This window comes from Lepisma saccharinum, chromosome 15, assembly GCF_977018435.1.
Source record: "Lepisma saccharinum chromosome 15, izLepSacc3.1, whole genome shotgun sequence".
Lineage (NCBI taxonomy): Eukaryota > Metazoa > Arthropoda > Insecta > Zygentoma > Lepismatidae > Lepisma > Lepisma saccharinum.
The window spans coordinates 44,736,567-44,749,160 of NC_139243.1; the positions used below are offsets into that span (position 1 = coordinate 44,736,567).

Below are 12,594 nucleotides of genomic sequence, written 5' to 3' on the forward strand. Positions count from 1 at the left end.
ACATACAGCCTGTCAAAACACTTCTGGAAGCCTTTGACGGGAATAGTATTGAGATACTCGGGCGAAGCTCTTTGAATGTCTGCAACATCATTGCACTGGGTCTCTTTCAGCTGAAATTTCAGTTTTAGGAAAAGGAAGTAGTCAGGAAGAGACAGGCCAGGAGAATAGGGGGGATGATTAAGAACAACAATCCCCTTGGAGTCCAAAAACTGATGGACAACCATAGACTGGTGGCTTGGTGCATTGTCAATCAAAAGGGACCATGAGCCCTGTTGTCGGTATTGTGGACATACCCATCGAATTCGTGCCCACAGATGCTTCAAAATCTTAAGATAGAACTCCCCTATGACCGTCTGTCCATTGGGAACAAATTCTCTAAGAATGATACCCATCGAGCCGAAGAACGTGATTAGCATCATCTTGGTATCTACGGGACTTCTGCAGGCGAACTTTCTTGGGTTCTATTGACCCTTGGCTCTTCCATACCAAACTCTGGCACTTCGTTAAAGACTCATGTTCGAAACACAACATTTCATCACCGGTCACGATAGTTTTTCGGAAATTGGAATCCTCGTCCACAGCCCTAAACAGGTATTGGCAATGTTGAATCCTTTGACTTTTTTGGTCATTTTCGACATAGTGACCTAGTGTTGGTCTCGCTTGTGTTATTGAAACTTTTAAGAGGATTTTTCCCCAATGTTCAAATTTACCAGCAAGAGAGAGAAAACATCAGGGAAATTGGAGAAGGGATGTTTTTTCCAAATCATGCAATATGCAAATGCTCTATAATATCAGTCCGTAAAATTATGGGACACAGCGTGTAGTTTTATGTGGGGCATTCTGCATATAATTCCCATTAAAAGTGATTTTTTCCTTGTAACTTGAAAACAAAGCTAGATAGGAAACTTTTTGCAAGAATAATTTACTTGGGTTTAAAATAATATAGGAAGGGTTTAAAAAACAAGACACTTACATGGCAAACAGTTATGATTTTTTAAAGTTGTGGTCACATGGGAACTTTGCCTTAACCACTCCTCCCTCCCTCCAAAGTTGTCGACCACCCCCAACTTTAACAAATGGCTTTCCACATTTCCTTAGGCACCTACGAAATCAAATTCACAATAGACTACTAATACAAATAGACTACTAATACAAATAGACTACTTTAAGAGGAAGATAATTTTAGCATGCAATGTTAATTGGACATTATCCATTGACTGATTGATTGATTTATTAGCATCCATTCAACTTTACAAAAGTTTGGAATTGTCACATTGTACATGTACAATTAGAATACACAGTGGCGTGCGGTGACATTTAGACTAGGGCACGCAACATGGGCCAACCGAAATGGGTTATGTGCTCCAGAACTCCCCCTTCCCCCGGCCCATCATATATGCATGATATTTTTTTATTCGCAAATATATTCTGATAGTAGCTACGTAGAGTCCAACAATTCAACTTCGATTATTTCCTTCATGCAGTGCGATGAACATTGAACGGGAAGGAAATGGCATAATCATTTTCCGTGCTTTCAAATTGCATTGGATAAATTTGATAAATCTCAGTATCCTACTATTTCACAATACTTTTCTCAGAGGAAACCAACGAGCAAGACCAACAATAAAGTTTCACTGTTCTTCTACTCAGTCAACCACTCTGTAGAAAGATTTTTTTTCTGAAAATGCCTAATATTCTGCTTACCATCCTTTACAACTCCTGTGTGAAACAAGTCTTCCAAATCAGGAACGGATCTGCCATTTTGGTTTGTTTACACTTTTTTCGTAAATGCCGAAACTCCCTTCTCCAGAATGTCATCAATAACTCCCGGTCCCCCTTATTATATCACTTCACTGCACCGACAATCAATAGAGATCCTGTAGTGCAAGTAATATGAACGAAATGCTCACTGCAAATTTCACACAACAGAAGAAAGCAAAAATCAACCTCCCAAAGTTAAAAAGTGTCCGCTATCCCCGAAAACCGCGCGTTCTTGTCCCGACGAATGGATCGGAGTTGCCAGTCGACAAAGTATTTTGTAGAAGGGAGATAATTAAGCACACGTGGAAAATACGTCAGCATACATCCCAAAACACTTCAAAAGCTAAACTAAATTATGTTAGGCAGAATATAACATCCAATTACATCACTTTGCAATGTCTGGAGAGAGGGAGGGAGGGGGCTCATTCGAATCCCATTGTGTTTTATTATTATTATTATTATTTTAGTTTTGTTTTTTATCATTCATTCATATCGTCGGGTAAACAGTCAACATCCATGCTATGGGACTCAAATAAAATGTTGATTCCGAAAGGAGATAAACAGATACTCTCGTACTCTGAAATTGTGCAAAACTTGCAAATTGTTCACATATTTTCTGCTAGACACAGTGACGATGCCAAAAAGGGGTTCACGCAAGACACAATCCTCAGTCGGTCAGTCCATTCTGGTCCTTGCCTCCCTATCCGAAAAAAGAACGTGCTAGTGTGACTTAACATTATATAAATATTTTATAACTGATAGTTTATGCATATATTAAATATCATCTTCCACCACTACATACTCTTGCCGTCCTCTCTGATTCCTGCATCAACAATAATTTTTTATTGCAACCCAACACAGTGATCTATCTACGGATAACTGCTAAATGCTAGTAAACTAAACATTCCACAAAAAAATATATGTTGACTGCTGCCAACACTGCAAACGCTGTCAAAATCTTTGGTACCCTCGATGCTCAGAACAGGGGGGAGGGGGGAGTGCAGGCAGACCGAAACATGTGGTCTGGGCTGATCTGAGCCAATGGGGTTACCTTCCGAATTTCTAGGGTACCAAGCAGAAGAAACAGCGTCTGCTTGCAGAAATCGGCAGAAACATGGATCGGGTGGGTGCTCACAGGGCCGAAGTCGCAATCAGGATCATTCGGGACTGACTTCAGGAAGGCCAGGCTAGGCTACACAAGACAGACAGCAGCGTGTTCGCACGGAAATAGGAATGTCTTGCAGTCTAAGCGCTTTCGGAGCGATAATTGTTGAATTTTCATGTTCGGGGAAGACTAAAAAAATGTTGATTTATTCTTACTGTGTTGTGGGTACGCATTGCGTACCTTGCGTACCCTGAATGCATGCCGCTGAGAATACATCTATAAAATTATAGGCATAATATAATATAAAATACAATAGATAGTGCTTTAAACTAAACTTATTCTAACATTACATTCTCTTGTCTTGAGGTGAACAAATTTCTTTTGCCGGTGGTGGAGGGGTTCAAACTTACAAAAGACTTGAAGAAGTGCTCTCTCGAAATGTAGTGGTAAAATAAGTTTAGTTTTCAATTAACATTGCATGCTAATGTAGAACCATCGACACTATTCATTCAGAGAAATAAAGATAATATTATAAATAATTTTTCCACAGGTTGATGGTCCATGCACTAGATGTCAAATTGTGTGCATCAATCAGTCAACAGGAGAAAGAACAAAGGAACCATTGTTAACGATAGCTGCAACATTTAAAGGGAAAATGAGATTTGGAATCTATTTGTCTCACGAATCAGCTTCAGGAGAAATGAAGATTTCTGTTGGTGACCAAATTTCTGTCACATTATGATTGTTTTTATAGAAACATATAGGACACACACTAATTTAGTATCCTTGGGACTAATCACAACACATTTTCATATTTTCACTTATATTTTTGAATTTATATATTTATATTGTTACATTGTTTGCTGTACACCCTCACTTTGCAAGATCCTAAGTAAAAAAATTAAGCATTTGTTTTACTTGTCTTGTAACTATGCTGAAACATAATTTCATGAAGTTACTTGGACAGCTAGAAGTTTCTTTAAGCTGTAAAAATGAATTATCTTCTAAAAGTTAAATCTCTATCTATGTACTAGTTACAAGATGTTGTAATATATATATTGTTCACTAGCCAATTACAAAGTTTTCCAATAAAACTGTATATTTAAGTCTAGAACTGATCTTTTGAAATGACCATTGACCACAAATACAATTGATATAATGTTTAATAATTCTAGTCTCTTATTACAATGGTGATCTTGCAAAATCAAATGGCTGCAAAGATAAGGGACGTGTATCTATTCATCAGAAATAGAGAACTGATATTGCAGCACACTGTAACCAATGTAATGTATCAAAAAATATTCCCAAGCAGTTTGAAATGACAGTGAAAAAAATAGGATGATCTTAGTATACATGCATTAAAAACTGCCATCCATTGAAAACTGGGAAAAAAATAAGACGACTGCTTCCTGGACAGAGACTCAAACAGCCGATCAAAATGTCAGATTAAATTTATGAGGATGATGCCCTAACCAACTACTCCAGCTTTCTCCATCCAACATGAATTCTGAGTTCGCTAGAGTTCCCGCCATGAAAACTGTCCAGTCAAGGTTGGAGCTTCCCCTTGCCTCCTCCACACCCCTGCTCCTCCAGGGTTGCCACACTTTTTCTAAGCTGCTCAGTCGACACTTTGCACTTTATACGTATGCGGCTGATTGCATCTTCACTGGTGTATTGTGTACGGATTATTTGGTTTTGTATTCATTATGAATGACATTGAGGAGCAGCATCCTACGTGCGGTACAATAGCAGGTGGAAGTGATGGTGGTGTACGTACCTGGCGAACGGACATTAAAAAATAAAGTAAGGTAATCATAATTGGAAACCTTTACAAGTTTTTCAGAAATCTGTACATTGAAGAAGCAAGGAGGAACATCAACTTTGCACAAGTACAAAAACTGATGGTGGAAGCTTTTGGGATTTCTGAAAAGTCTGTACAATGTATCAGCAGTACTTTAACTTTGGCAGAGGCTCTAGGTGTGAATGTTGTCTTTGAGTCACCAACAAAGAGTTACAAATGGGAATGAAAAAACTCTGAAATGGATGATATTAACATTTGCTTTGATGTAGTAGCGGTGGTCTCTACAAAGATCGGCAGCTGCTGTCTCTCTTTCGCCAGCATTGTTGTTAAGAATTGTTTTCCCTTTTGTGGCGACAGACCTGGATAATCAGGGAATTAGAGAGGTAAAAAAAAGTCAGGGAATCTTGTCTTGATTGACAAATGTTTCTTTGTTGAACTGTAGATGCGATGTGATGCAATGAGCCTGCCAGACATTTGATTTTAAAGAAGTCGTAATAAGCTCTGCACTTATACAGGAAATCATCTTGCCAGCCTTTGGTGTAAACTTTTATGTTTGTATTATGCATTGAACACAACTACGGTGCCAGAAACAAATGATGGAAGGTGAGGAGGTGGGGGAGGAGAAATTTCCAGTGAGGCAGACACATTTGATAAACCTCTAAATGTCACATTTAAAATGTATTGACATTTTTTTTTTCTTGTCTATGGGACTTATAAGGGGTCGGACCTGTCGACCAGAAGGGTGCACCCAATCTGGCACCATCTGACAGATGTCCAACACTGTAGTATGGCATTATGTGGACATTCTGAAGGAACATTGCAATGGAGTGCTTTTATCCAACCTGAATTTTTTGTCATATGCCGTGGAACGACATTTGATCCGCCGAATATGTAGGATCCATTGATGCATGTGTTTTTTGTCAGATAAATCTGACTAACGAAAAGGTTCTCTCAGGCTATTGACCAGGCAAGTTGTGGAAAGAATCATTTCATCATTCGTCGCCAGAAAAGCTTCAAGACTTACTTCAATCTGACTAATGTCGAATTGCGACAAAATGTTTCACTACGGCATAAAAATGCATGTATGACACTCTTATGCATCCGATTTTTTTTTGTCTGATGTAGTAGGACATTTCGTCATACAAAACTTTCAGGCTCTCAATCCTAAAAACATATAATTTTCGTCAGTAATCAATGTTCCTCTGTCAGCTCTACTGAATTTTTACTTTTCGTGTACTATTATTGAATTTAACAGGCTGAAGCTTTATACGAAAATGGTCCAGAAAGTACATTCCAATTAGCCATAAATTAAAACACAAACTTCGGTAATAATTGACATTTTATTGTCTTAATTACAGTGACCCATAACTTACTTTTCGATATATTCACCCCTGTTCTTCAGGTATTTATTGTAGTGTGGCACTAAGTTTTGTATGCCCATGGCATGTGTCTGCCTCCAAAAAGTGGAACCGTCTGTACAGCAGTGTTAGTGTCAAAACTGCTTCAGCTGAAGGAAAAGATGAAAGTCGTAGCATGTGAGGTTGAGGCTCCCATTTAAAGTGATGCAAAAGAGCTCCCTTGTGGTCAGGTGTGTGGGGTCTGTCGTGCATGATGGATCTGTCTTCCATGAGTTTTCTGCACCATCATCTGACCCAATGATGTATATATGGCTAGATAGCTCTCCACAATGGTCGCGAGTGAAGCCACTCGTGCGCGCAGATATCCTACTGCAGGAAGAGCGGGACCCTCCATTGGCAGCTATACTTACGAATGTTAATTTAGAGGTTTTTTTTACAGTTTTTGTGTTGACAAGAATGTTGTAACGATTAAAAATGAATTCGTAACATATTGTGAGTTGCTTTTATGCAATAAAATTCATTCACTGATATTAAATTTATGGAAAGTCAGGCACAAATATTTTGCGATCCATGTAGAGTGTCGATTTCTTCAAACCCCTGGCTTAATGCAACATAAACAAGGACGTATTTAGGGGGTTCTGGACCCCTCCAAAAGACTTATCCAAGTACTAATAATAATGAAAATGTGCTTGTTTAACACTTGTTTATTTCTTTCCATCAAACTTACTGGAAGGCAAGGACTACATTGCGATCATACAGCTTTGTATGGCAGTACCAAAGAAGATTTATGCACATCACTATATATAATAATGTGCATATATTCACGAAAGTTACATTTCGTTAATTGGATCTAACATAGGTTTCTTTTATTTTCAATAAATATTCCATTCTGTATCTTTTTTAAAAACATATTCCATTCTTTATTTTATTGTTGCTTGCCAGAAAAGTTGCTATTACATAAGTTTTGTTGATAGTAACTATGCGCTCGCTAGATATTGAATACAAGCTGTTACATCTCTATTCTTAAATCTATTCTTTTTATCTATTAATGTAATAATAACAATACAATATTAATTTATTTACACATAATTATGAGTAAACCTATAAATAATATTAACGTATAATTTTATATAATATTGTTATTATTATTATTATTATTTCTGAATCACTTTATTCAGACTAGGGCCCCCCCAATGGCGCAATGGTTGCGTCATTGCCTTGTAATCAAGGGGTCCCGGGTTCAATACCCGGAGGAGGCATAAAGTGGTTCGGACCCCACTTTAAACTGTAGGTTCAGTCCCATTAGCCGTACTGTGCATAAAGTGGACTTAAAACACGAACTCAACTTGGTTCAGACCCTCAGCCTCTGAAATATATTTCTGGATACAAAAACCTCTCTTGCCTTTTTTAACCTTCTAGCGGGCGCGTTCATAATTGTGTCACCAGCGGGCACGTGACGCACTTTTTTACATCATTTAGTATCATTCATTATGAGCAAGGATTTTTATAATATAAACAAAAATTTTTTTGGGTCTACATTTATTTATATCATATCTGAGGTTAATATAAGTGAAACATATTTAAATACAAGTTAGAATGCTGAAACAAATAAAAAATACAGCACGTAACTTATTACATATTTATAGCGCACCACGCTTTTCATCAGCAGGCGCGTGTCGTACTTTTTACGACAGATATTGCTGATAACCTAAATGTTACAAGTATTTTTTTTTTCAGCATTCTAACTTATATTTCAACATGTTTCATTTATATTAACCTCAGATATGATATAAATAAATGTAGACCCAAAAAAAAATGTACGTTTATATTATAAAAATCCTTGCTCATAATGAAAGATACTAAATGATTCACTGTCATATTGATTGACTTCTATATATTCGTCACTTACGTCACTATCACTGTCCAATTCATGTGATCCCTCTTCATCAGAAGAAACTTGAAGGATACGCTGAATTTCGCTTACGTCTACGTTTTGTCGACTCATTTTCAACAATGACCGGACGAAAAAATTACAGAACAGGAGCAGGCGCAAAGCGCAAACTTTATGACACGGAGTTCTGATCTGAAATAAACAACAATTGACAGAGTATAACATATGGATTAGTAACAATGACTGCTAATATGCAACACAAAATACCTCTTTGAGGAATACATCAAAAGCATAGGTCGACGAATTCAAAGGAAACACAAGAAAATTAAAGAAAATTACTTTTGGCGTAAATTTTGCGCACGCGCGCCCGCTCGAAGGTTAAAGAAGTTTTAACAGACAATTCCAGGGGTTTTTCAAACTGCGCAGCAGCTATGAAAAACGTTACCACATTTATTCCTCTTACAAAAGAAATAATTACGTAAGTTGCATTTTGTTTGATAAGTTAACCGACTATTCCCGGGGCTATCAAACTGCGTAGCAGTTATGAAAAAATATGTCACCATGAAAAAATTCCATGCCATGATTTACAAAGAAATGCTAGTCTTCCTTGTATTTTTTTATAAGATGTTAACATATAATTCCTGGGGTTTTTAAACTGTGTTGAGGCTACATGCAAAAAACCTTGATCTCAAGTGAAGTGTGTTGGTTGATTTGATTGCTTTGCTTTATTTTACTTCGCTTTTTGTGCCACTTCTGGCTAATTTCATAAATGGACACACACAAACATCCAAGCCCAGGCAAGGATTCGAACCCAGGACCACTGGTGTCGCAGTGCAACGTGCTAACCACTCTGCCACGAGAGCCGGCTGAAGTATGTTGGAAAATATTAATAACATATACGTGGTTTGTCCCTAAAGACCGCAAATTCATATAAATATTTGGGAAGGGGGGGGGGGAGCAAGATTGACAATATTTTTTACACATAATGCATATACTTACTTCTTGAGGAATCGAGAGGGGGAAGAAAGTGCCTCACCCTCCCAAGTCAACGCCTATGCTTGTCCCACAAATAATATAAAATTTAAAAATATGTTGGCGAAATACGAACTGGCTTCCTTTTACACATTCTCACATTTCTAGTAACATATACATAAAATAGTTAGGTATTTCACAGTAGAAATGTAGGTACACAATTAATAAATACATATATATGAAAGGAAACATCTGACTCTGGCTTTTCCAAGGATATGCAGTTATATACGCTGCAAGAAATAACCATAATTACAGCTAACACACATACAGCCCACGTTTCTTGCCGTACACGAAGACATCCTGTGTGGTTTCACTCATCCGCGATGAGTCAGCTATCTAGCTATTTCTTTATCATTGTGCCTAGCATTGTACCCCCTCTTTGAGCAACAATCTGCAAGCTTAGAACCCCTCCTCCCTGCAGTAGCCAGAAGGGAACAGGATTTTGCCAAAATAACCATTCTGTGCTGTGAACACAGCCAGGAGATATCTTGGCCCTGGTATAACACTGCACTGTTCTTAAATCGACTCCCTTCACAACAATGCGACTGCACCACATTATAGATACCACCTCTTCCTATCTGTATGTGCACGTCATGTTCCAACCACTAGCAAAGCATTCCAATGATATCAGAACTTACTTTCTGGATGTGCCTCATATATAAACTTATGGACGCTGTTATTAACAGCATGTTCCTATCTTATCCTGTCTGATAAAAAATGCAAAGCCATGTGGGATATAATCCGAAGTGTAACATGTCCACACTCAAACACAAGAAAAAACATAACATTAAATGTAAAAAGCAAAGTATTAACTAGTCCATATGATGTAACAAATGTATTAAACACCTTCTCTATAAACTCCGTACCATGTGCTGGTCAAAATAAAAATAAAAAGATGACCAAGGCTTTAACAGCTCTGCAAAATGAAAAATCAATCTTCATTCACCCATTTCTGAAATAGAATTAAGGGAAATATTCAGGTCATTAAAAAACAACCACTCATTCGGATTTGATGAAATACCAGATTTTCTGATTAAAGGTTGCTACAAACAGCTATGTAAACCTCTCCTACACATCACAAATCATTCCTTTGAAACGTATATTTCCTGACAGACTAAAAATAGCAATTGTAAAACCAATATACAAGAAAAATGATCCAAAAGATGTAGCCAATTATAGACCTATATCACAACTTTCTGTGTTCTCAAAAATTCTTGAACATGCAATGCTAATAAAAGTTGAAAAATTCTGTGAAAAGTATTCAGTACTAAGCAAGACATAACATGGTTTCACAAAGCCAAAAAGCACAAATTCAGCCCTGATTGATCTCATTGAGAAAGTGGGTGAATCACTTGATAACTGCAAACACACACTTGGGATTTTCTGTGACCTGACAAAAGCCTTTGACTCAGTCAATCACGAAATTCTCCTAAACAAACTAGAAAATTATGGCATACAAGAACCAGCACATAAATGGTTTAGATCATATCTTCATGAAAGAAAACAATTTGTAGAAATATGTTACTTAAATGGTGATGGAAATACAATATTTAATCAATCTCCAGTTCAATAAATAAATTGTGGAGTTCCCCAAGGCAGTATACTTGGACCTTTTCTATTCCTGCTCTATGTAAACGAAATGCCAAAACTTTTAGATGAGGCACAGGCTATACTGTATGCAGATGACACACATTATATTAACAGATCATTTAGAGCATGCCTTAAAAAATAAAGTAAACGCAGTGACATGCGGTGACGTCGACACTTGGGGTAGCAATCAGTGGGGTGATCAAGGGGGGGGGGGGTTTGGTGTGGGTCATACCCCTCCCCCTTTAGGCCCCGTATTCCTAAAAATAGAACGTCAATAACAGGAAAAGATTGCAAAATGATGAATGAGTACTAAAAAAGTACACGTAAACCCCACCCCCATTCGAAAATAAAAAAGATTAGATTTGACTACTAAGCCAGAGATCCTGGGTTCGAATCTTGGCTTGGCCAAGGGTATTCTTTGAGTGTGTCCATTCATAATTTATATTGTATCATCTTTGCGATTAGCCAGAAGTGGCGGAAAAGCGAAGTAAAATAAACCAAATCAAGCAATCAATCAATGATTTGACTTCAATTTTGTAACTTAGCGTCGCTTTTTAGTCACATTTGCTTAATTACGAAGATGATACGATAAATTAATGAAGGGACAAACACAAAGAACACCCATGCCCAGGTCAGGGTTCGAACCCGGAACTCCTGGTGTCGTAGCACACTGTGATAACTACTCCCCCATGGTTGGTTGATTTGGTATTTTAAGTCCACTTTATGCACAGAAACAAAACAGGTAACAAAACACACTTTTTTTTGTAGTTTCTTCAATAATATTCATTTGGCTTTTCGAGTTCTGAGATACATTTTTCATTTCAAATTGTTTCATTATTCACTGCAGAGTACAACACAGGAACAAGAATGCACGCTCATCATGGGTTCGAATCCCGGCCTGGATTGTTCGAGGTCCCATCATCAATTTCATCACATCATCACTCATCCTCATTTTCGCGATAACCAAATGTGGCAGAAAAGCGAAGTTTTACAAACAAAACCAACAACAATATGAACGTGCATTCTCTTGCCCAAATAAATACATCCGTTGGAGGCCAAGAGATTAGTATATTTAAATAAAACACTACTAAAACGAGAGTGAGAGAGAGCCTGAGCACATATTTGTAATGTAATCATTATATATTCCATACTTGAAAAAAAAAATAATAAAAAAATAAAGAAAGCATAACATTATTGTCTGCACATAACATGTTCCCATTTCATAAATAATAAAACTGTGTAAAAGATTCTGTAAATACAGAGAACATAAGTAAGTACTGCAGAAAATTTTCCTTGAGTTATTTAGAGGATTTACAAAGAAATCGAAGGGAAACGAATCCCCTATCTGTCCTATAGGAGATAGACTGGGGGACCTGAAAACCTGGGCTTCAACCATTGCAGTGGGGAGCGAGGGGGCAAGGGAGGTAGAGGTAGAAATATTCCTTTTCCTTCATCCGGCCTTTTCTACCTGGAAACTGGTCAGGCGGAGGAAGAGCGAGCTAGGGTATCCAGCCAGCTTTGCCCGCAGATCACACTGATGGACGAGAAGCACGTTGAAAAGAAAGTGTTGCATATGAACTGTGGCTTTAACGAGACAATAAATATTGGGATTTGAAAATAATTAGAGATGTGAGATTGATTAATCTATCTCTGCTAGACTAGCTACTCCTCAGTCCACGTCACTGAGTAAACGACACATTGCTAAAGCTTGATAGCTGGTTTCAAGGAAATAATTTAATTCTAAATACAAGCAAAACAAATTACATAAATTTTTACAGCCTCTCAAACAAAAAAAACCACTTAAATATTAATGTTATGTCCCAAAATACAGACTTAATGCACACAAAAGAAGAAACTACATTTCTGGGTATTGTTTTAGATGAACACTTGAAATTCTCAAACCACATCGACATGCTTCAACAAAAATTAAGTAAAGTCTGTTTTGCACTGTGTGTAATGGTAAACATTACCAGCTTTTGGTCTGTCAGTAGTCTCTATGTAGCAAACTTTGAATCTGTAATAAGGTATGGAATCATGAGCTGGGGAAACAAGGCAC

General features: G+C 37.5%; 1 protein-coding gene across 1 annotated transcript in view; it reads left to right on the forward strand.

Annotated features, from left to right (window-relative positions):
• mal (molybdenum cofactor sulfurase) overlaps positions 1 to 3,957 on the forward strand; it is a 105,052-nt gene extending 101,095 nt beyond the window's left edge. The window contains exon 11 of the mRNA XM_083136934.1: positions 3,417 to 3,957. Coding sequence (XP_082993060.1) covers positions 3,417 to 3,608 — 192 coding nt within the window. The 3' untranslated portion in view covers positions 3,609 to 3,957. The remainder of the gene's footprint in view (positions 1 to 3,416) is intronic.
• The last annotated feature ends 8,637 nt before the right edge of the window (positions 3,958 to 12,594 follow it).